Raw genomic sequence first — 25,761 nt, 5'->3', positions numbered from 1 at the left:
GGGAACCAGAGAGACACAATAATGACATTTTTCCTAACTGGATGCATGATTGTATAATGGATATAAGTGATGTCAAGAATTCAGTCTGAGGCATTAGAGTACTGGAATAATGATAAACTGCCTAAAATCCGGACTTTTGCCAGTGACACAGTGTATGTACATGAACCAAATTGGACAGAGTGGAGAACTTCCTTGCCTTGAGGCAAAGTCAGAGAAATCATTGTGACAGCAAGAGAGACTTCTGTAAATGGTAGGACACACCTGCCCACATAGGTGCCAGGTGTTCCCATGGCACACCTACAGGAGAAACGGTCCTAGGGAGCCCTGGGCTGCCCAGCTCCAACTGCTACTTACAAGAGTCAAATTTTTCAGGCCTCTTTGCTTTAGACCAGTGATTTTAGGATGTACAAGGGATCAGCACATCTAACTGTCAAAGTTCAAGTGGATTAGTTAAAGGAAATATAATATGGTAAACAGTTTTGAGAAGATTAGTTGCTTTTAAGGTATTTTCAGATTTTTCCTGTGAAGCTGTTGTGTGCTATTGCTGACTGCAAGAGTTTCTTGTTATTGCAGAAGGGTTATGTTTGTACTTGTTAATGGTTTTACTTACCAGTTAAGCTTTTTCATCATCAGGAGAGATACAGTCTAATGTCTAAGAAATTGTGAAACCTTTACAATAAACTCTGAGGAACTGAAATTTAAGTAACTGGGATGAAAAATTTTACTGGTTTAATAGTATCTTCTATGTTTAATAGTTGTAAATGTGCAAAAATATAAATTAGTCTGTACAGTACTTAAGTGTGGAGAAGAAGGTTATTTGTGTCTGGGAGGGTGGTCAGCTGGGTGAACGGGGTCTTTCTTTGCACAGCTCTTTTGTTATTAATCAATGCATTTGTGAAGCTGTAAGCGTGAGAAGCAGAATTATAAAAACCAGTCAGGTCTCTCAAACAGAAGTATCTAGAAAGAAAAAGGGATGTTCGTGGCTCACGTGGCTGTTCTCATCAGGGAGGCAGGAAAATGTTGACACAATGATTTATTTGTCAACCAGTTTAAGGATACATTTTTATGTCAAATAATTGAAGGTAGATTGGAAAAGATCTTTCCTTCTACAATGGCCTCGGAAACCTATTTATCCTGAAATAATCCCTAAATTTGAAGAAAAGGAAGTGAACTGATATTGTCACCATAGTGCTGTGAATAAATCAGAGTTCCTGGGTGCTTGCAAGAACCTAAAACTTCATCATTAGCAATGCTGGAAAATACTAGATAACTGTGCTTGTATGCTGTCTGTGTTTATGCTGTATGGAAGCTATGGGAAGCACAGGAATAGTCTTTCAGTAGTAAAGATTCATTGTTTCTCATAAGTTAAAAAATTTCTTATTATGTTTGTTTCTTTTGTTCTTAAACAATTATAACTGTATATTCAGTTTTAGTTTAGGAGCTTTCTGTATGACCTACAACTGTGTTTAGACACACTCCATAAAAGTCTCTTGACCATTTGCTCAGTGAGTTGAATATATTTTTACTGAGAGACTTTTGGAGCTAGGCATCTTCAGGGGTTTCCTGGAGGATAATTCTGTATCCTGAAATATGGATAACTAGTTGGGTAATTATATCTCAGTAAAGCCTTCTATTAATAGGTATTCTTGCTTTAATGTTTAGATGTACTTCTAGAATTCACATAGCCCTTTGTATTTCTGCAGTTTTCAGTGCACGAGAAAATTTTCATTTGTTTCCCAATTGCAGTTTATGATATTTTAAATTACAAATATATGCTGTGGTATCCTTACAAGACTGTTCCATAGTTAATGGTTATTTATGGATCACCCTGGAACTTTGATTTCTGTTGTCATAATAAAAAATGCATGCTTTGTGCAGTTTAAATACAAAGAAATATTTCTTTGATTTTTGCTGAAAGATTCATGGATAGAACTCTTTAATGACAGGTCTAGCAGTTTTGGTCCCTGTAGTTCTATTTTTCTGTTGACTTATAAGCCTCTATTATTTACAAAGCTCTAAGCCATCTATTTGAAAAAGCAGTTTTTAAGGAGAGGCTTGAATGGTTATCAGAAGGACAGACTGAGGGCATACAGAAGAATGTACACTGCTCATAGAGAAAAGCTGCTGGTGGTTTATTGGGCATCCTCAGGTAGGTGATTTCACCTGACTCTTTGATTACAAAGTTGAAGTTTTGCTGGGACTAGGTATTTCCAGGAGATGTGGGTCTCAGTGCTGTGGTTTGGGAGCTGAGACAGTCTCTCAAGGATCCTGTTGCTGTTGTTCAGTCTGTTTTATCTGAAGATGGAAATTCTATGAATCAAGACAAGAGTTAAATGGAGTTACCCTCACTGGGTAGTGAGGGCCTTTGGCTTTCTGCTGTGGTTGAAGTTTAGTTTGGGGAGATGCACGGTTTCAAGAGTTGGTACTCACAATTTCTGTGATCACTGCAGCTGTCCACTCAAGGAGACGCCAGCCAGGTGATTGGGCCACTGACAGAGGGCCAGAGGAGGAACGTGGCTGTAGTTAATTCTCTGTACAAACTGCACCAGGCAGTTCTGAAGGTAGGCTTCCTTTGGCATTTCTCCTCTTGCCATAATGTTACCTTCTTGCTCTATCCTGTGCATATGCTCCATTTAGCGGATGAGAACTCTTGACAAATACAGCCCAATTTTGTGTTAAGAGCTGCACCTTGCTGTGCATTTGTACAACTCTTTTGAGACTTGGCTGGCCTTTGTAAGTACCACTATATGACAAATTGTCAATATTAGAAGAATAAAAACGTGTTTATAGAGAATAATCACGTCTCAGAGCCATTACTTTGTGAGCATAAATGATGGAACTGTTTTTTTTCTTATCTGTCTTTGTAATTATCAGCCTGATAGCCCCCTTCCAGCATCTGCCTCAGCCCTAGCTTCTGTTTTTCAGAAGACCTTCAATGCTTTCCCACATTTATGGCTAAAATGAAAAGGGGAAGGAAATGATGAAATCAATAAAAGCAACACCTCACAAATATCTCCATACGTTATTACTGTGACTAAAGTCTGGCTTGAAAATTTTTCAGGACTAAGCACAGTTACAAATAATTCCAGTTTACTGGTTTAGTGACACCAGTTGTTACCCAGTCTTTGTAAACTAAAATAAACAGATATATTGGTAGTTGCAATTAATCGTGTTTAAATCCTAGCCTTATTAGAAAAAAAAAAGAACATGAGTATTCCTGACTCTGGATACATTCAAAGAATTTTAAAAAATGCTAAAAAGCCTATAAAATTTCCTTGGATTTTGCAAACAGATGGTAGATCAACTTTTAAGTCTGCTTTCTCTGAAGTATCTAGTAATGAACCTCATGTGTCTTAGTGTTGGAGGGAGATCTGATATGATTCAGTCTTTGAGTTAAGTACTTATCTGGCTTAAAAATACTATTGTGTGGCATATTCATAACTGTAAGGAAAGTGGTAGAATAGTCCTTCAGATCATTCCTTGACTTTCAATTTTAATATTGTTTTAGCTCTACATAAGCAACTATTTAACATGTAGTGCTATGATAGTCATAATACTGAGAAAGAACAACCATTCTTTCAGATATTTGCCACAGAGCTGCTTGTACAGTTCTCCATGAATTCTATACTTAGCAGTGGGAGAATACACCAGTTATTTTTATTCTGGTTCTTTTAGCCCTTCAGCTAAATTTCAGCTTAACTCCATTGAGTCATTTCTTTGCCAATGCAGAAGCTGAGTCCATAGGAAATCTGAGAGCAAAGGACTGATACTGATGCATTGGGAATTCTTTCTGTATAAAGCACACTTGATAGTTATCTGTAACTATGTAAACACTCATTACTAAGGATAACTCAGTATGTTTTTAGATTACGTTGAATATTATGGATTCTAATAATTTGTTGAATGCTGACTACTAACAATTACTTTATAATTTTTAGGTTATTACCAGTCAGAGCTCATTTCCAGCAGCTGCTGAGCAAACAGTCACAGCTGCCTTAAAGGTAATTGAATGTCCATATGCTGCAGGGATAGGGCTGAGCTTGGCTTTGTTACCCTTAAGACAGGCACTTCCTTCCCACATATTATTTTACATCAGTATATTTCGTAACAGGTATACAAATATTCTGACATTTTAAATTTATTGTATCTGCAGCTACATATGTGTTGCCTGTGCCAAATCACTGCTTGAGTCGTGTTTGTGTTCAGAATATTCTCATAACGGTCAGAACATAGATGTCATCTGACTGTGAAAATAAATGTCTTTTGCTGCAGCATTCACACAGCAATAGCTGGATCCTTCATCACCCCCTTCCTCCCCCAACAGATACATCAAATCATAATTTTTATGCGACCCGGTACTTTCCTGGAGGGGGATGTGGATGGCAGTGCAGCCTCTGTGCAGCTCTCCACGTCTGTCCTGCTGGGCGCTGACCTGGGAGGGGTTGTGTGCAGGGGAATGAAGGGCAGCTTGTGTCTGGGGAATGAACAACTGAGCCAAGTGTGCACCGAAACATGCTCACGTACAAACCAGGAAAGCCAAATTGTTGTGCACCTTTTTGAAGGAAGGCTTTACACAGAAGCAGCTTAATTTCTGTACTTTACTGGTAAAATCAATTAAAAAGAAATTTTGTCTTTAGCTTTGGTTCTCCTATTTAGCATTTTCTCATGCTGAATAATAAAAAGCACTGATGAAATGAACTGTTTCCTGAGGTATTTTTGAGGTGTCAGAATGAAAATGCTTCTAGTTTTTGTTTCCTTACTTCTGCCTTTTTCTTATTCTATTTTAGGCAGTCCATGATCTAATGGGTAGTGCTGTTCAGCCGCTACTGAACTCTGTGGGAGATTCAGTGGAAGCTATTATCATCACCATGCACCAGGAAGATTTTTCTGGGTAACTAGAAATATCTTTTAAATTTACCATTGCTCTAGTAAGATGTCCTGCATGTGCATAATAGATTGTTATTACCACAATGTCCTTGAAGCAAGAGTGCTTGTTTGTTGAGGGGAAGGCAATGCTTTATGGTTAATGAACACAGGAAGCAGAATTACACCTATTCAAACAAATTAATCAGGTAGCATCTGTCTTCTTTCCCTCCCCCTTTTTGTATTCATATCTGTTGAGTAAAATTAATTTCAAATAGAAAAATAAAGCTGACAAGCGGCCATTTTTGTGCTTTAAAAAACCCTTTTGCTTTCAAAATGTGGGTTTTTTGGACAGTCTTCAGAACTGTCAATATTCCTGTTTCTCAAAGCATATAGCCTCTGATGTAATAGTTAATTTTAACTTTTTTTATATTTAAATCTCAGGTTCAGTATGTTACGCTATTTTCCTGTAGCATTTTCATTAAAATTTCCAGTATTCTTTATGTGCCAAGATCTTGAGTCTTATCTATAATTGAGACTTCCTTCCCAAATTTTATTTTGGTTGTCATGTCTGTTCTGACATTGCTTATATCTTAATCAATTGTCCTGTTTTCTGTCTTGAAAATTCACTGAAAATAATATATTTTCAGAGATGTTTTGACTTTTCCTTTTGACTTTCTTTTTTTTAACAATATTTTACCCTTACCCTCTTTTGGCACCAGTAGCACAATACCTCTCTAGGTGGGTAAACGGTTTCCAGCCAAAGGCTAAGTGTTGTTAGATAGCCTGAATGTTCTTCTAAGTTTGGAAGAGCTCTTTTACCTGACTGTCAGTCAAAGAAAGAGAAAGGGGATTGGTTTGTGTCCGGCGACTTCTGTGCTGCTTCTGTGATACTGACTTTATAATCCTGGGTTTGGAGGAATCTAGGAAACTAATTCCATACAGAGAACAGGTTTGGGATTGATAGGCTAAACTAGTAACCCTGTGAGATATGTTTATATTTGATGATCCACTATTAGAGTTTTGAATCAACAAGTGGGACATTCACATTTAGGGTCTGGATTTGAGGTGTAGGCTTCAAACTGAAGGAGGCTCAGCGAGTTGGGTAGGAGTGGGGTGATGCTGTTGTTATTTCTTGTTTTTTCTTTTAGTTCTTTATGGGAATGGCTGATAAAGAGATTTTTTTTGACTGTAGTTTCAGAGAGAGCTATATGCTCCTTATTCTGAGTAGAAATGAGACTCTACAAGTCATGCCATGACTTGGTGGCCTAGGAAAAAATTTAAAAGAATCCAATAGGTTTTGGTTGTGTTTTAAAGATTAATTTAGCTGCTCCTATTTCTTTTTCTTTTCTTTTTTTTCCAGATCATTATCCAGCTCAGGAAAACCAGATGTCCCTTGTTCTCTCTACATGAAAGAGCTTCAGGGTTTTATAGCAAGAGTCATGAGCGACTACTTCAGACATTTTGAGTGTTTTGACTTTGTCTTTGATAACACTGAAGCCATGGCTCAAAGAGCAATTGAACTTTTCATTCGCAATGCCAGTCTAATAAGGCCCCTCGGTGAAGGTGGGAAGATGCGCCTGGCAGCGGATTTTGCACAGGTACCCTCCATACTGATTCCTGCTTTTTAGTGTCATTTCACTGAAAAGTATCAATACTTTTGTCCCCATCAAAGTATAAACAGGCAGTTGTAGAGATTGGTGTGTTCCAGGCCTGAACATCCTCTCTGATAAGATACTGGATCCTGAGAAATGTGTCCACTAAGTAGCTGAAGATCCCTCATCACTGTAAGGCACATTCAGGGAGGTCTGACAGCTTGCTGTCAGGTGACTGTTGCATTTCAATTCAGCTGCATCTTGGCATGTTATCCCACTTGGCCTACCTCTTTGGCACGTCCATCATTTGCCGCCATTCATTCACTTCATTCTTTCTCTCTTCTAATAGAATATGGTGTGTCACTTCCTTAATCACTCTATATATCAAGGTGCCCACAGTGGTTAATGGCTAACTCAGCTGCTTTGCAGTGAAGGAGACAAGCTAAAGAAATATCAATATCATTGGGAGGAACTGCCTTATTGGAAAAAGAAGGGCAGTTGTCTTGTGGGATTCTCTTCACGACCTGATTGACCGAGCTGCCTCTCAGCTTTACCTAACTCCTATGCAGGACTAAACCACAAAAGAAATTGCCAGATTCACATCCACTACCTGTCTGTGTTATCTACTATATAAAATTTGTCAGCAGTACCACTCTGTGGTTACCGTGCCAAAGGATCAGGCATCCACGAGATCAATCTGCGGCTGCCGTTTATTATTACCCAAGTGGAAAAGGGAGTTAGCACCAGCTGTCTGCATACTGAGTGCTGCTTTTGGCTGGTAGGTAACTGAGGTAGGAGAGGAAGGCAGGGAGGGAGGAATTCCTGCCACCTCCACTTCTTGTGGCTGCTTTGTATCATTTGCCTGTGAGTTACATACTCCTGAGTAAAATTTTTTTATTCATTACCCAAAAATAGCAAATCAGCCCTTAACCACAGAAATTAAGGGGATGTTTTCAGTTGCTTTCAGCTAGGAGGTTCCATTCCCTTCTCTATTTTGAAGACAATGGCATAAAATTGGAAGCAAAAAAAGGACACTTGACTCTTCCTGTGAAAGGAATAGAGATAATTTTTGTAATTTATGCTATTTATGCTAATTTTAACTAGTGTATGTCATATGAATTTGGAAAATATTTTCACCTGATTCTACAGTAAGAGCATCTGATCTAAGCACCTGTTACAGTCTAAAAATATAACTTGTTTATAATTTTTTTAACAGTGATTTTTCTCATTCTGACATGGGCTGACTTTTAAGTTAAAAAGGAAGGTATGTTTTCATAGAGTGTAGAGGAATTTGGTCTTCCCCACTGTGCTGATTATAATTCTTGAATGGACAACTGTGTGTAAAGATAAATACTCTGATTTCTTTTGTACCACAGAATCAAAAAAATGGGTTTGAATTCATTCCTGTCTCCTGCCTTCAACTGTTGCTGCGTCTGGGGGCTGCCTTGTGTTTTTCTTTTCTTCACATTGTACCGTATTCTTGGCTTGTTTAAAAATGAGCTTAAGACAAGACATCTGTGTCCAACCAGCTGCATACAGCAGCTCAGTGCTCACTCTGTGCCTTTGAACATCTCTGCACAGAGCTCCTCTGGGTGTCCCAGGCTGCACAGGGGCTGTAGTGCCCAGCATAGCCTGGACACTATATCCTCTTGCTCAGGATAGATGTAAAAGGACTGAAATATTTTGCGTGTGGACACTGCCTTATATCCATGTTTTCTGGGATGTATGTGCTCCTCCCAAAAACCTGGTGGATTTTGGGCACACGCCCATGATGCCAGCTCCTGGGAGCCTGACAGGAAGGTTGTTGTTGCTCTGACCCAGCCAGGAGTCCCGGTGTAAGTGCAGCTTTAATCCTAATCAGTACTAAGAGGTTGCTGCTGCTTTGGGCTGAGGAGGGCAGGGAGCAGGTATTCAGCTGGGCTGCTGGCTTGATGGGAAGGATAAATTTTTCCAAATGGCCATAAATGCTCTGTGCAGGGTTTTTTTCAGTCCCTTTCAGAAAGGCACTGCATTGTTGGACTAAAGCCAAACCCAAAGGAAACAACCTGCCTGGAAAGATACTGTGTGGAGGAGTAGGTTTGTTTATGAACTGTTTTTTCTTGTGCTCTGTCTTGTAATTTTGAATTTTCTCAGAACAGACTTTTGAGATGTAAAACCCCTGCTGGTATTTTGGAGTTGCTTGCAAGTAAAAGACCTGGGCAGAAATCTGTCCAAAAGCTTTGGTTAATTCGAGTTCTTATAAACACACAGGTCAGATAACCTTGGATTGCATCAGATTTTCGGTATCTCGTACTTGTGCACATTCTTTCAGGGCACTCACAGAGTTAACAGCTGCCTTATACTCAGCAGAATAGCTTTGGCTGAGAGTCTGATTTGAAAATTTTTGCACTGAAAACGTGTTTGACTGATAAGTTGCCTCAAAACAGCAGGTGTCCACACAGAAGGGGGAAAATGGATTTCAAGTTCTCTTCATTCAGAACTGGGCTTGCTGAGGTGCATAACAGCCAATTTTCTGTAGTGAGGCTCAGCTACTTATACATTAGGAATTACTGCTGTAGCTCTGTTGAATTCTCTGTCTTACCCTGTGTCAGCATTTGGCTGTCCTGTGCATTACAGATTTCTCAGCAGTGAGACTAGCTGTGTGCTACTGTGGCAGCTGTAAACAGAGCTATGGTAGGCTTGAAATATGCCTGAATATCATTAATATGATTTCATGTAAATCAGTGCTTGCAGGAACATGGGAACGCTGCAAGCCCTAGGAAATGTGCACAGCGCTGCAAGGTTGTTACCGAGTGCTGTGCCACGATTCCTTGGGAGTCTCATTTGAAATATTTCCAATCTACAGCTTGAGTTCACCTCTTTTCATACGCTCAGTTTTTATGCAGGCATTTGCACAAGATCACTTTTCAGCTCACTCCAGTATATTCCTGAATCAGTTTATTTGGTTTTGTATTTTCAAGGTCTCCATAATTCAGTATTCACATATTTAATACCGAATTTCACTTTTTAATTCAGTACTTGTCAGACTGAAAAAAAATGTTCTCCTGGAGGCAAGCAAGCCAGCAAGCCGTGATGGTTTTCAACATTTCTGTTTCTGGGAAGTGCAAGTTCTTCTTCAGAGGACCTTTTAACTTGCTTGGTATTCAGAGTTGTTACAGCACTTAGGCACACTTTGGGATTGTGGCTTGTAGTTCAGGTCTTCCTGAAACCCGATGGAAGTGCTGGACAATGCAGCAAAGAATGAAGTAAGCAGGATCAGTTGAGGAGTTTATTTAGAAGAAATGAGGAATCTACAGCAATATTTGGCGTGGAAATTGGTAGTCTGCTACACAGAGTTTATAAACTGGTACAGGAAAATAGCTGTTTATTAATAGCAAATACAAATCACAACTGCATTGAAATAAACTAGTCTAGAAATTGCAAAGACAAAGTAATCATTATGCCTCGTGGCATGAAGGCATGACATGTTTTCCTATCTATTTTGGAGCAACATATAAGGCAGGAGCCACTGTCAGTGCCAAGAACCCTGCCTCATGTCGTGACTGAGATTTTCAGCCTTGTTGAGTGAACTATTTTTATTGGTCCTGTCTGAGTTAATATTATTCTCTGTATGCTTTCCTGAATTTCTTATCTAGGCATGATTTATAGTTGAGATTTTTGGCATTGTTCAGTACTATGTTCAGACAGTTTTGATAGGGTACAGTTAACACTGCCACCAATTCTTCAAGTCTTTCTCAAAAAAAATACTGCAAAATATTTGGGTTTTATTGATTTTCCTAGAAAAATGTTTTTATGGTAGGAGTTTACAGTGCTAAATTCTAGTGTAGAAGAGCTCTTCCTATCTGCTGGCTAGCCTGTGGTCAGAATCTTGTTTCCTGATTCAATATGTGGCATAAAAAAAAAGCAAGAATATTAGGCATTTGGATTTTTTAAAATGTAAACAGATTTTCTCATTTGATCAAACATGATGATACAAGTGTAAAAGTGCTTTTTACAATTTTTCCTAAAAGATTTGCTTTCTAGTTTCTTACAGAGAAATGAGAGCAGCAGAATGCTGTAATCACAGTTGTAGTCGTAAGGACAGAAACTACTAAAGCTAAAATACATTTACTGTTTAGTGCTAATTATCTTCCTGGAAAGAGGGAATTATTTGCTGATGTGTGTTATTTTAGAGGTGTTACAGCTGAAGGATTTACTTAAGCATCAACTGTTTTGGAATTGTTGCACTGGGGAGAAATCAAATTCCACATCCCTTCAAGGCCAGCTTCTTTCATATAATAGTTCAGAGCTCTTCTGCTCCCTTGCTTGTTAAAGCATTCTGTCTTGGTGAATGGCTAGAAAAAAGCATTTTGAGTTAACATTTAAAAACTTGGAATTCATCTTGGCCAGCAGGAAATGTAATTGCTAAAAATTTAATGTTAAGATTTTCCAGCTGAAAAAACAGCTGTTTAAGTAATGAGAGATCTTGAAAATACCACAATAGGCACTAAACAATAACTTCACTATGGGGTTTTTTAAAGCACTCTTCAATACATATGCATTATCTGTATCTAGACTACGTATTAACTTCACCCTTGGGTGGCTGAACATAATCCAATTAGAGAAGCCAGGCGTGTGATGTATTTTTTTCAATATGGCCAGCCAGTGAATAGTTGAACAGATAATTGACCACCTAGCCATGGGCTATGGTAGAGTCACATGAGAAGAAAAGATAATACTGCCTTTTTGGGCTTAGAGAGCATGAACCATTGAGAAGAACCATATGTTGGGCAGGAGCCTGCCACTGTGTCCTGTGAAGCATAGCAAACTAACATGAATAAATCATGGAAAAGCAATGGGTTTTGAGCAAAGCTAGAAGAAACAAGTCATTAGGCCTTCTTCTGTTCTATCTGCTGCTTGCTTTTTGGCAAGCACATCCATCTCATAGTACTCCCCTCAGATCCTGTGTTAATGATTATATCACATCAAGCCTCTGTGGTTGCAAATTTGTTTAAGTAATGAGAGATCTTGAAAATACCACAATAGGCACTAAACAATAACTTCACTATGGGGTTTTTTAAAGCACTCTTCAATACATATGCATTATCTGTATCTAGACTACGTATTAACTTCACCCTTGGGTGGCTGAACATAATCCAATTAGAGAAGCCAGGCGTGTGATGTATTTTTTTCAATATGGCCAGCCAGTGAATAGTTGAACAGATAATTGACCCCCTAGCCATGGGCTATGGTAGAGTCACATGAGAAGAAAAGATAATACTGCCTTTTTGGGCTTAGAGAGCATGAACCATTGAGAAGAACCATATGTTGGGCAGGAGCCTGCCACTGTGTCCTGTGAAGCATAGCAAACTAACATGAATAAATCATGGAAAAGCAATGGGTTTTGAGCAAAGCTAGAAGAAACAAGTCATTAGGCCTTCTTCTGTTCTATCTGCTGCTTGCTTTTTGGCAAGCACATCCATCTCATAGTACTCCCCTCAGATCCTGTGTTAAAGATTATCTCCAATCAAGCCTCTGTGGTTGCAAATTACTGCTTGGAAACCTGATTTATCACGGAATTTAACCTGGATGTCTGAATTTTCAAATTTGCAGTTCTGGAAGGGAAATTTGGAAAACAAACAGAAAATATTGCTTACTCTTTTATATGTAAAGTCCACAGGACGTGGCTGTGTGAAAGGCCTTGCATGACACACATGACATACATGACACACATGATACAAATACTGGCTGCCAACAGCCAAAAACATCCCCCGACCTGTAAGGGCTCACCGACAGGCTTTGGAAATTACAGCTGTGTATCACAGCCAAAGCTGCTACAGTATAAACTCAGTGTGTGAATCAACAGTTGATGTTGTTTCAGGTGATGACAGGTAACACAACCAAGAAGTGATGCACGGTCTCAATTCTCTGCCCAATTCCAGCACCTTAAAAACAGCAGCTGTTCCAGCCGAATGGTTCCTCCACAGCACTCGCTCCCGGGCTGGCACAGTGCTCAGCAGAGACACTAAACCCCTCTCAGTGGCCTCAGAAATGATTGTGACAGCAGAAGGATGCCGTAGCATCCCACTGTGTCACTGGGCTCAAACAAACATGTAAAATTCAAGCAAAGAAAACAATCTTAGTAATTATGTGAATTATACTTTTTATTGGAGAGAGATTGGGTTATAACACAAAGCAGACTAGTATTGTAAACTTTTTAAAAAAGAGTTTCTGTAGTGTATGTACATTTTTACCACATTAGTTTTCGCTCATTCCCACTCTTCATGAGTCAATGTGAGATAGTATAGTATGCTGCAAAGCTTAAAAACAATATTTTTCTCTGGCAGCTATTACTTCACGAATCAGCCATCTGCTGCCATTAAATCGATCTAGTTCTAGAAATACTAATAATTTCCTACAGTGAATAAAGGTTGAAGATGAAGTAATAGAATTTTCCGAAGTAATTTTTCTTCTTTAGTACTTAAGACTAAGAATTTTAATTTATGGAAACTACAAAGTATATTCAAGAGAATTCATTTAAATTTGTTTTAATAAGGAATTGGTTAAGCTGTAGAAAGTTTCACTTAATGTCTCATTACTTCATATTATGTTCCAGGAGTGAAACAATCTTTTAAAACTTATTAAGCAAAATTACATTTTGCTATGCTGTTATTTCTTTCCCCTCATGAGTACCGTTTGATCCACACATCTCTGTTTCCACAAGTCAGACTGGCAGTTTGTTGCCTGTTATCAAAGTCTCTAAAGAACCTAAAGGAATTATCTTCTCCCTGGTCCCTCACAGCTACAAGCCCACGGCTCCCACCAGAGCTGGGACACCAGCTCCTGCAGGATATCAGTTGCTTCCAGCTGCCCCCAGCCAATACTGATGTCTGAAAAGAAGCTCTGGAGAAATCAGTCTTGCTCCCATTTGTTTTTCAGGATCTGCAGGGTTCTTGTACCATGATGCAGCAAAGCATACTTAGCTTCTCTTTTTGGCTGCTTGCTCCTGATCCTGTGTGGCAGACCAGCCTCTTGGCTCCCATCTGTGCCCCTGGGGGACCTGGGGGAGCAACATGATGAACTTGCTGTAAGCTTCACTGCAGCTTGGAGTTGGAGCGCCTCCCTGCAGCAGTTCCCTGCAGAGCCTGCCTTTCCTGGGAGCATGCCCTCACTCCCTTGTGCCAGCACATTCAGCACAGCACGGCAGCTGGTGGCTCCTGAGGCACAGGGACATTGACTTAACCACCTGCGTGCAGGAGAGGTGCAGGGTGTAGAGAGGGGCCATTTCATAGCCTAGAGATTTGGGGACCAAAAGGGCAGCAGGCAAGAGGAAGCCAGGCTGTTACTCAGGGCCTTATTTCCTTATTTCCAGTTCCTGGATTTTTATTCACTTTCTTCTCCTGTGAGTGAAATCTGCGTAAAGTTCAGATTTCAACTGGTCTTGGAAGTGCCTGATGTGGTCATGTACTCCAAGGTCCCTGGGCTTGGGCAGTGGCTGTGCACTGCCCATAGGAAAGCTCTGTGGGACATTCCCCATTGCTTTCCAGGGGCACCCACCTCTCCTGGTCTGCAGGGGAAGCCAAGATGCTTGGGTTGGGCCCTGTGGCTTTCCCAGCTTTGCGTGAGTGTTTTGTAGGGGGTTACTCCTGCAAACATGATCTGCCTGACCTATTTTAGTAGTCTACCTTGGGGAAAGGTGCGTCGCACCCCAAGAGTGGCTGTTTCTCTCCACTGCCTATGAAGAGAACCTGTAGATGTTGAGAAGTAGGTGAGATGACTCCCATCCTGGCACCTTCTTTTAAGAGGGATGCCTAAAGTATATGGCCTTGATTTGCATTATTCACTAATTTAAGTTCTTCTGGGTTTAGATAAACTATGGCATCATAGTTCACTGCACCACGTTTCTTGTTTATGCTGGAACCCCAGCAGCTCTTGGTAAAGCTGGTGGTGGCCCAGCAGCCAGCTCTGTCTGAGGAAATGCTGCAGCTGGAAAGAATAATATAACAGTATTAAAGACTTCACTGTAAATAGCATCATATCCCAAACACTTTGAAACTTGTTCAGCAATATTACTTAAATGGGAAACTCGTATGGTGGTTTCGATCTTTCTACTTACTTTAGCTGTCGTCCTTTGAAAACTTTAATTGTGCATTATGTGTAAATCTGAACAGTCTCTCAAGTTGGATATTTTAAAAAACGTACTTGGAGAATAAAGCTTGATCCCTCATTTGACTGACACGTCAGGAATGCAAAAAATAAAGATTTAATCCATGTCTGAGTAAAATTACCTGTGGGGTTTTTCAAGTTGGTGGTGTTTGTATTGGTGTGCACATTAACTGAACTTTGCTGTGTAAGGTTCATGTTCAGTCTGGGATCCAGAAGGGAAATTGTTCTTTCTCACTTCTGTGTCCTCACTGATAATGAAGAGCCTGAGCCTGGATTTAGATGTAAAAACCCAAGTGGAGCCTGGCTCTTCTTCAAAAAAGCAGAACTCCCATGCTTAAACAACAGAAAGTGTTTTAAGCTCATTTGTTTTTAAAGATGGCTGCTGTAACTCAGAAACGCAACAGTATGAAAATAAGTATGAAAATAATGCTCTTACTCTTTTCCCCATGATTCCATATGACCCTTTGGCAATAGATCACAGCTGCCTCCTATCTAATCTGCATAGGTTTTGTGCCCCAAAATTTGGGGCCCACTGTTCAGGAAGGACTAATTTTAACCTTGTCCTTCACCAAAGGAAAGGGTGCCCAGCTCAAATGTGTCTGCAGTTTTACTGCTTTAGCAGTGGTTTGTGGAGACCTGCCTAGATTTGCTTTCTTCCCAGGCTGTGGTCAGATTTTTTGAATATTGACATAAGTGCTTCATCAGGAAACTCATCACCAACAAAATAAACCTGCTGCAGGAAACAAAGCTTTAGTCTGGGAAAGCTCATGAGGCTCCTTCTGTTGTGATCCACAGGCTGTCTCTATCATTTGTCATGAAACGCTTATTGCGTTGCCAAGAATAAGGCAGAAGTCTTGGCTTGGGCAACATAGTATGAAAGGAAAAGACAGCTTCTTGTCTTAATTCAGCCACCAGAGAGAAGTCACTGACTTACTCTGCAAGTTTGGATTATTGCTTAAAGACAAGCTACTTCAATACCAGGTGTTACGTTTTGGGAGAATCTAATTCAGATGGAACTGTTTGTTTTTGTAGATGGAGTTAGCAGTAGCACCACTGTGTCGGCGAGTCTCTGACTTAGGAAAATCTTACAGACAGCTGAGGTCATTCAGGTGAGTTGCAGTCACAGTATGATTAAACTGTATTTCAAAACTGATGTGTTACCTTGTCTTAGTTCTGATTGAACTGAGGGCTTTTTTGGCAACACCCACCTGCAAATTAGAAATAGATTAAAGTTCTTTTAAATTTTATGCAGAGTATAACTATGATTTAACAATCTTTGTCATGCAAATGTTGGCCAAATTGTACTTTTTTGTGTTCCTTTCAGTACATCTTTTGTATGACAGCAAGTTCTATAGTTACCTTAAATGTTTTCACTGAAATATAAAATTTACAGTCCTGTGTTGTTTAATTATAATAGGCAACTACTGTAAATTTTTGCAAACTGGACCTGTGTTGGAAACCCAAGATGCAGAGAAGTAGCAAAAAATTAGATGATTCTATCCTAATGCAATATTGCCACCACACAGAGGCACTTTTCTAATGCATAAGATAAGCTTTTTTTCATTTCATGAGTATATTGTTACATTTTTCTAGACCACTGCTGTTCCAGACCAGTGAGCATATTGCCAGTAGCCCAGCTCTGGGAGAGGTTATTCCATTCAGCATTATTCTTCAGTTCTTATTTACAAGAGCACCACCAGAGCTAAAATCACCCTTCCAGGTAAGAAGATCAACCTGTCTTTTCTTTTCAGATGTCCTAAGGTGGAATGAGCATTGTAGTTTGCCCTATCTGTTGTAGTTAAAAATTATTCAAGTGCATATTTTATACGATTTGTTGGTTGTGTTTTTATTGTGGCAAAGGTATTATGGTAGTTGGCTTACTAATTTAATTAATTAATTGATTAATTAATAGTAGGGATATGATGACCTGATACTAAATAGACTCTCAATTCTTTACTATTCTGTCAGCTCATAGTAGAAGTCGCAGATCTTTCCCCAGACTATAAATTGCGTGGATCCTACTCTTGTAAGATGCAGGAAACCTAGTAAAAACTGATGTCAGAAATGGGCCAACAGCTGATGTAGGAGATCACCTCTGAGCTCCCAAATAACATACTGGGCTATTCCTGTTAATTGTCCTTGATTCCTTTACTCATTCTGCATCACTGCAGTATTAAGAGAGCCTCATGTGGCTTTCATTTGTTTCATCTTTGATTCTGAAATTGGTGTGTCTGTTTCCTTTTTTGCATTTTGTGTAACTGGTGTTTGTGTTTCTCTGTATCAGAGGGCTGAGTGGTCCATTGCCCGCTACTCCCAGTGGCTCGATGATCATCCATCTGAAAAAGACAGGCTTGCTCTCATACGGTAAAAATCATGCTTCTTTCTTTGCATTTATGATAATGGAGCAGCAACTTATCTGCACACTAGGACTCTTGAAAAGTAAAAAAAAATGTGCCTCAGGAGATGTATCATAAATACCAGTACCTTCACTCATGGGATGAGTTACAAAGTGGCAGAAAAAATAAACTGAACTCTCCACTCCGCCCCCCTGTATTCAAACTCTCCAGTGCCTTTGGAAGGAGCACACAATCTTCTTGTAAAGGAAGTAAACCATGCACAATGGTGGTTTAAATTAATAATGAGTTTTTGCGAAACTGCCTCTCTCTCTTAACTGTTGGAAATTCAAAGCTGCAACTGTCCTGTCTTCCGTATCAGGAAAGAGAATCTCTGAAAGTTTAACCAGTGTAAATGTAGGTGGAAATCTAAAACTGGAAGACCCTTGTTACACATCTGGAATGTTATTCTTCAGGAAATCAGCCGATGATCTTTAGGAAGTAATAATTACATCAGATTTTTAAAATCTTGCCTAGGGTAGATGATTTTATAGCTAAATATTATTTTGCATCTTAAGATGTTAGGAAAAGTTATGAAGAGTCTTGTTTTTCAAAACAAGCAAAGTTTTGAAGTATGTTAGAGAGAGCAGATGAGCTGTATGAACATGACAAACCCAACATGAGGATCCTCAGGATTCAAGACTCAGACTCATTTAGCTCCTAACGCCCTAAATTTTCCAGCCATCTTCTCAGTGACCTTGGTGTCACCTGCATCAGTGACCTGGGAAAGGCTGTCACACATAGCTGCACTGGGCTCCATCGCCTGGGAGCCAGCTCTGTCCTTGAACTTCCGTGCATGGATGTTGCCAGCTTTTGCTGGAGTGATAAAAGCCAACAGTGATTGTGCTTCAGAAAGTCAACTGTTTTCTGTCCACACTTCTGAAGCAGCCAAGAGGAGTCTGCTATAAATATTTACACTTCCTGAAGCTGATAGCACCACACAGTCCCATGCAGTGATTGGGCCAGTTAAGGAAATACTAGTTGATCACCAGTAGATGTTACTAGGATTTATTTCTGAAAAATGAAAATACAAACTGTGTCTCTTCATATGTGTATTCTTTGAAAATCATACATGTGATTAGTCTAGTTTGTCTACAAAACTAGCTTTTCTTGAATCTCAAGCCATGACACTGAATTACAGGGGCATAGGTAATAGGTACAGGGCTAACAGAGCTGTATATGTACTTAGCTATGAGTATTTTGATGGTAATTTCTGTCCTGATAGTATTGGCAACACTGGCAGTGTTGAATCTCAGTTATGGTAGGGAAAGACAAGAATGCAAATAATTTGAGAACTGGTGGGATTTTGTTCTCTTCAATTCCTTTTCACAAATTCAAAAATGCCATCCTTAAACTACAACACATTTTTGTCTTTGCTTGCAATTAAATTTCATCCAGACTGTTTCAGTTAATAGGTTTGCTGGTGGTCATGTTCAGACACTGATAAGTTGTTGTAACCATGGAGGTATTAAGGGACAAACCTTGGGATGAGGTTTTTAGGCTGAGACAGTGTCATCCATGAGACCAAGTAGTGAAGCTGGAATACTTAAGTTTTCCTTTCAATCCTTTCATTGAATCCTTTATTCATTTTGCATGGCTGGTTATCCATATGTAAGGCGGGCACGCAGACATCAGTCACTAGTATGACCATGAATCACTCATATTTTCTTTAATACTCTATTGGAAGATTTCTGAGCCTGCTCTTTGTGTATCTCTTATGAACCTAAGTTAACTACAGGCATCTTGCTCTTTTATCAGTCACCCTCTTCAAGCTTTTTCCACCTGTAGTTGTTCAGCTGTGCGAGTTGAACTTTGGATGTTTGGAGCCTTCAGATCCCTGCACTGGCCTGCATCAAGATAATATCTTCATGTTTGCTGCAGCCTTGCAAATGGTAATTTCCTGCAACTTCCCTTTGTAACAACTGTGGAATTACTCTAGGGACCTGCTGCCTAGATATTACTTTCCTTGTGTTACCAGGATCCTTCTAGCTTCATATTAAAGTTAATTGGAGTCCTTCTTCCGCTCTGTAGGTCTTAAATGCTTCACTTGCAAAATGGTGTGAATGGTATGAATTAGTCCCATTCTGAGCATTTTTGTGCATTTCTTTCTGCTTGTATTCAGCACAAGGGATGGTATTTACCTGGCCAGAGGTATATTTGCCAGACTCCCTTTATAGTCAACAAAGAGAAACAGGCACTGCTGGGGCTGATTCATCTCATCCTGAAGCAGGTACCCAAAATAGGTCAGTTCCACTGTGTCCTGAAAGCTCCCATTTTCTTTGTTCAGTCAGTGGAGTGTGGGCTGGGACACAGGCAGCCAGCTCAGGCAGCCAACTGCCCTGCAGACACTTAAAGTTAGGTGACATGACCCTACTGCAGGTGTCCTCCCTGAGCAGGGATTGGGTTGAAAGAAGCACTTAAGTGGCCAGGGCAATTTTTTTTCTTTTTCTTTTTAAATTAAGCTTGAAAACTCAACTTTTCTTCCATAAAAGAAACCCTATTAAACTTGACAGGATTTGAGCCAGCCTGAAGGACAGTTCATCCTTTTAAGAGCCAAATTCTTACCTTTACCATTAGAATGTGCATGAACTCCCTTTATTCAAGCTCCCCTTGCTGAAGCAGAGTTGAAAGCCAGGCTCAGTGAAGGGTTCATTTCCGTAACGAGCTGCTGTCCTGAGCTGAGGAGTGGCTCTGACCACTCACCTGCCCGGGGCAGGAACAAATGGCAGCTCGGGGACCAGCCTGAAAGCCCCATCTGTGCACTGGGTTCACTCTGGCTGGGCACAGACCGCAGAGCTTTGCTGGGAGCAGCGGAGCCGCGCCGGGTGAGCGCTGCTCTGCTCCGGGGGAGCGAGCGCGGCTGGCAGGGGCGGCTGCAGCGCTGCCGGCCATTCATAAACCCTCGGTGCCGCTCGGGCGGCTCTGTCCGCGCTCGGGCCCTTTGATCTCTTCATTTACAGTCTGGAATAACCGGAGATGTCTGCTGCTCCTGTGTTGTCCTACAGGTGATGCTGTTGGAGATTTTACTGTTCGGTTTTACAGTAATTTTTATAGCACTGGGTTTAATAGACCTGGTGTCAGACAGATGTGCTCTAACACAGCAGATTTTCCAGTTTCTGCTTTGCCCTAAAGTTTGCAGAGCAAACAGACTTTTAACAAAGTACTAAAGAAAAGTCTGGCCCCAGCATCCTCCAGCTGCCCTGCTGATTGATTGGGACAGGAGTGCACAGGGTGCAATCCCCCTACTGCTGAGCAGAAAGATGATCCCTGCCTCTTCTGAAGCTTACGATGTAAATCTATTTGACCAAGGCAGAGCCCAGGAGGGCAGCGCTAGGATTCACAATTCCATATAAAATTAATTCATTAGAGTGATTCTAAATGATGCGCATTAAGATCCCTTAAGAACTACAACTCAAATCATACTTCTTCTTTCCTTTTAACTCTAGATATAAATCTTCATGGGTTGAAATAACATTTTAAAGAGGAACTATCAGGATCTTATATAATCAGCTTGTCCTGATTTCCAAGAAAGCTCATGGTTTTGCTCATGCAAGTGAAGTAATTTAATAAGTGCTTTAAAATCCTTTTCCTTATGTGGGAGGGCATCTTAAACTTAGGGCTTTTTTTTTCCTTACTTTTTATGGCATTTTTAATGAAGCATTAATATATGCAGAACATCCCACCAACCCTTCTTCCATAGCTCTCTTTTACAAACAACGTTTGTAATGTATACCATAGCTTGTCTTTTGAAATAGAAACAGATTGCTGAACAGGTTTTATGTCCTTTATTAGACTAGAAGATGCTGAATTTAGGGCATTATTTAGTCTAATCCCTTCAAGAGTATGTTTTGTATATTACATAAACAGGGTTTCTACCATCTTAAACAACAATAATATAACTATATATTACATCTTTTTATATGACAACAGCTGTGATCTCCTCTGTGCTGGAGACTTGATGATACTGCTTTCACCCATAGCGTTGTTTATTTTTCCACAGCTACTTTGGCACTGGTGTTTTTACAGTGTCCTCAACAGGAGTGAGCCTGCCTTTTTAAAGACAAGATTTTAATGGTGCATCTGAATTGAGTCCTGTACTGCCAGCATAGTTACAAAAGCTCATTTGAGCTAGGACTGCTAAAGTTTACCAAAATGTCATGGTAAATCCTGCATTTCAAATGTTAACAAAGCCTCTGAACTAATTTATCTCCCCAAACTACAGTCAGGTAGGCTTCCCAGCAGCTCCAGTGATGTTCCAGTTTGCCCGGCTCAGGCAGCCTCCACTGAAGTCTGGCTATGTGCAGCAGTAGCCATCTTGCTTTGCCACAAGCAACTTCCTGCACTGTCCATATTTCTGTATGTTGCAGTCCCAAAATCCCACCTTGAAGACTTGTTGACTGTCTTCAGCAAAACAAATTCCCATCCCAAATGAACTTCTGGAACCATGTCTACTTCATGACCATTGGTGCTTTCAGTTACTTCTTCCAGCCCATTCCTCCCTCTCACTCTGGAGCAACCTCACCATTATTCTCTGGACTGCAAACAACCTTTCTCCCTGGATTCATGATTTGTGCCATTTTACTACCTGGACCTTTCCTAACCAGGAATGTTGCTCCTAACAGTGTGGACAGACTTCCTGGCCTGCCACCATGGTGCCATTCTCACAGGCAGCAATGCAAAAGTGTTTCCTGAGCTTGACCATGATTCCCTTGGTAGAGTGTGGAGCTCCAGGTGACTGTGGCTGCCTCTTCACTCCCAGCCTTTAGCAGCTGCAGCAGCTTTTCATCCTCCCCTTAGCTGCTTTCCTACTCCTGCCCATGTGGGAGCAGGCTCCCAGCCTTCCCTGGGTGGGCATAGGGAGCAGGGAGTTCTCTAGGCCAGTTTGCTTTACCAGAAACAGTGTTCTTCCCGTGTTTCAGGTGAAGTTACTGATTATGAATGGCTTTTCAACATTCAGCTTCAGGGTGTTTAAATACTTCTACTGGGGATGCAAGTGTGGGATGCAGGAAAATAGTGAATGCAGTTGGAGTAGTCAGAAAGCTTTTGTTTTCATTGTTCAGTGTAAAGCTGTACAAGGTCTGTTTTAGAAAAATGCCTGAGAATTCACCTTACAGTATTGATATTACTGGTTGTCTTTGGAGTGGGTAAGAGAGCTAAGATGCTCTCAGGTTGGTCATATTGGTGAAGTTTGACTCCATCTTTTTGAAACAATGCAAGCAAAGCCACAGTAAAAGAGCAAGTGCAGCAGGAGGGACCTGCAAAACTCCTTTCAGCTGCCACTGATGGAGTTGGTTTTGCCAGTTAAATCAGATTCTTTTGGGGCAGAAGGAAAAACGATAAAAGCTGCTAGAAGGTGTGACTGTGGGACTGTAATACTGGTGTATGGCACATAGCATAGCCTAATCTCATTCCACCTTGTTTGATCTGATGGGAATAACAGTCTGGCAAGGGATTATCAAGGGCTCACATTGAGTGGTTTTGGGTGTTGTTTTTAGGGTAAAGCTTCTCCCTTTTATCTATCCGGTTATCTCTGTAATCTTTTTCAAGGGCTTTTTCAAAGCAAGGAGATAAGTCAGTTAAGGGATAGCAGTGTTACCATCTGGATAATGATGCCAACCCACAACTTCACCAAGAGGTGTTAGAGCTTTCTAAGTTAAGCAGGTCAATATGGTTTTTTTCTATTTTCAGCTTTTGAGGACTTCAGAAAACTATTTGAGCCCAACAAACTTTGAGGAGTGTATAGAAGGGAAAAGACAGGGCCACTGCTGAGTGGAAGGGGAGAGATTTAGCGAGATGAATGACAGCTACAGTAAGAAAACTCACAGGAGTTTCTCAACTGTCGTTTTAATACAAGGGACTATTCTTTGTATCAGGTAACTAACATCTAACATGTCTAACAATTACTGCTGACCAGAGCACTTGAGTGCTGATGTGACTGGAAATGTGAGACACTTCTGACTCTTCTGAAGCATCTCCCCTCATCAGGATGGCATCCTTGATGTCATCCTTGAGCTTTCCCTGCCTGTATCTCCCACCTGCTGCTCAGTCTGCTCATCACATGCTGCCCCCTCATTGCCACAAGAGGCCAGTTTATCTAAAAAGCACAATATCCTGTTGTCCCATTCCCTCAGTCTCACTTTTTCTCTCTAAATCTTGGATTTAAAATAAACCTGTGGCTGTGCCTAATCTCTCTGCAGTTCATGATGCTGATGGCCTTTGCTGGGAGTGAAGTGAGGTGCACCCAAAGCACTTTGTGGCCACAGCAAGCAGTTTTTTAGTTGCCTCTTTTCCTGTAGGCCCTGTGCTGCTCCCCAGGGACCTTTGGGAAGGAGGAGGCTGAAGGTTTTCAGGGAGCTGACCAGGTGCAAAAGGTCAGCTTTACTTTAGCTAGATAAAATAAATATTATTCCCCTGCCTTTCTGCCTGTAACAAGGGATTGCTTCTCTGTTGCTGTTTTTTGCTGTATGAAGAACTCAAAGTGACTCCTCACTGTGTATTGGTACCTGGTGTGGACCCCTCAGCAGTAGCTCCATGAGTAAGTTGTTACCGAAATTGAAGAGCTCTCAAGTGCACCAAGGCCAACATGAGGAACTGTTTCTGTGCTCACTAACTTTATTTTTCTGAAGCCGCTCAACTCTCCAACAATCCAGTCCATCCTTCTTCTGTGTCCCTCCAGTCTCAGACAATATGCCCTGGGCTTCAGCAAAGAGGGCCTGTGAAGTCTGGATGCTGCATAGGGACATCAGGAACTGTGGTGGGAATCACCTCGTGCCTATGCTGTTTCATTCCCATGCTCAGAAGTGAAGCTGCTTCGGGTTCTTTGATTGCACAATTGCATGCTTCACTCTCTCCATCAAACTCCATTAGCAGGGACTGCACGTGGGGCCAGCCAGCTCCTCATGGTGCGCGCTGGCAGCGAGGCTGACGGATCCATGCACGCGTTGCTGGGCGTGGGAAGTGCTGGCAGGAGCGGGAGCAGCCCCAGGACCAGCTCGTGGGGCCGGGCTGTCATTGCTGTCAGTGGCTTCTTGGAACCCAGAGCTCAGACTCGTCTCTCCAGCGAACTGAGCACAGGCTCTTGGCCTCAAGAGCATCTTCCTCTTGCTGATAAATGAATTTAGCTGAAAATTCCCAGCGATGCTCTGACATGGATGGGTTCGAGTCATTGAGGAAGGGCCAAGCCCTTGCTGATGTAGCAGCATCTTTACTCACAGGCACCCAAGTGTACTGTGACCCTGCATCTTCCTACCCTGCATCTTCTCGTTTGTCAGGTTTGGTGGGCTCATCTGAGGCTTCTTGGAGCTGCAGCATCACACAGGGATCTTGGCTGCTCCTCTCTTACCATCTTACTCCAGGAGGAGCCTGTGTGAAACATGGGCTGAATCTCACTCCTCAGTACTTCTGCTTTCCTTAAGCCTTGCTTGATTCACTGCCTATCGCTGCCAGCAGGCACGTACCAGGGAGCAGCGCTGCCTTAGGTCCATGAACTCTTCGTGCGGGAATGCAGGGTTCCGCCAAAGGTTGGTTTGTTGGAAGGAGCAGCAAACATGAATGCAGCTCTGCCTCCACAGCCCACCATCCCACAGCAGTGGGTGTGTATTTATAGGCACAAGGCTGCAGTTGCTTTGTGTTACCATCTCCCTTGACCCCCGTGCCCCCCGCCCCGTTCACCAGATGTGCACAACATCTGCCTTCTCCCAGTGGGACTGGGAATGTTCCTGCCATGTTACTAAAAGCCAGCAGGCTCCCTCACTGACAGAACAGCTGTGTTGGTGCATCCTGCACTTCCAGAAAGGAATGCAGGAGACAAAACCCAGTACCACTCCCTCCTCAGTGACTGCATTCACAGCAGGACCCACTGTCCTCGGGCTGGTGCTGGGAAGGGCTGGGAAGGGCTGTGGTGATACTTTGTATTAGAAGAGGAATAGCCAGGTACCAGGAGTTGAGTCTCCACTTGAAACGGGGTCTGTTCGTGCATTTTCTTAAATTTGTCAGTTTTGCTGTAAATAGCGCAAATGTAAACGAGTTTTAGAAGGAAACTCCAAGATGATTGTATCAGTTACATGAAGAAATAGAAGCAGAAAAGGGGAAGAAAATTAAATTCAAAGCTGTATTTGAGTGTGACAACACTAGCTTGGCCTACTTAATGAATTAGTAAGTTGGAATCTCAACAGATGAGCACTTACAGTGTTTGTTTTACAAATATGCTGTCACTCAACAACACTGTGTACTAGAATGTCGGCTAAAAGGTGACCCTGTGTTGTAAAGCAAGTTAAATTACGTACAGACAAGTATGTCACCACAGTTGCCCCTTTTAGCTTTGCCATGTTTTATTTGTGCAGTTCACACACAATGACTCTATGTGTGACATCCTGTGACAACGTGTAAGAGAGCCAGGCCGTGCCTTGCCCAAGCCCTGTCTGGAGTTAGCGTGCATTTCCGAGGACGGCGGGAGTTCAAAAGGCTGGGCCAGGAATCACCTCAGGGCATGGCGGGTGTTCACCAGTGCCCCAGTTTTCGTGCTGAAGTTGCACTCTCAGCATCTGCAGCAGCTGGAGATTATTCTCTTCCTTTCTAAAGGTTACCAGTGCAGCACTGAGCCCGAGTCTGTGCGTCAGAGCTGTCATTTCAAGCCATCTGCAACATGCTGCTGCTTATTTAAATGTTAACTTGTTTGCTCCTCAAAACATGCAAGAAAGGAGAGAAAGATCATGAAACAATTATGCAGAGCTTTGCAAGGCCTTCCTTGCTCACTTCCTTCCACA

At 41.4% G+C, this 25,761-nt stretch overlaps 1 protein-coding gene across 1 annotated transcript in view; it reads left to right on the top strand.

The window, feature by feature from the left end:
- COG5 (component of oligomeric golgi complex 5) overlaps positions 1 to 25,761 on the top strand; it is a gene marked incomplete at its 5' end in the record, with an annotated part of 185,378 nt that overhangs the window by 157,849 nt on the left and 1,768 nt on the right. Inside the window, 7 exons of the mRNA XM_017745891.1 lie at positions 2,451 to 2,561; positions 3,939 to 4,001; positions 4,788 to 4,891; positions 6,227 to 6,464; positions 15,636 to 15,712; positions 16,197 to 16,323; positions 16,888 to 16,967. Of these exons, the coding sequence (XP_017601380.1) occupies positions 2,451 to 2,561; positions 3,939 to 4,001; positions 4,788 to 4,891; positions 6,227 to 6,464; positions 15,636 to 15,712; positions 16,197 to 16,323; positions 16,888 to 16,967 (800 nt within the window). The remainder of the gene's footprint in view (positions 1 to 2,450; positions 2,562 to 3,938; positions 4,002 to 4,787; positions 4,892 to 6,226; positions 6,465 to 15,635; positions 15,713 to 16,196; positions 16,324 to 16,887; positions 16,968 to 25,761) is intronic.

This window comes from Corvus brachyrhynchos, unplaced genomic scaffold (assembly GCF_000691975.1).
Source record: "Corvus brachyrhynchos isolate BGI_N302 unplaced genomic scaffold, ASM69197v1 scaffold239, whole genome shotgun sequence".
Classification (NCBI taxonomy): domain Eukaryota; kingdom Metazoa; phylum Chordata; class Aves; order Passeriformes; family Corvidae; genus Corvus; species Corvus brachyrhynchos.
This window is presented reverse-complemented; position numbering and strand designations above follow the sequence as displayed.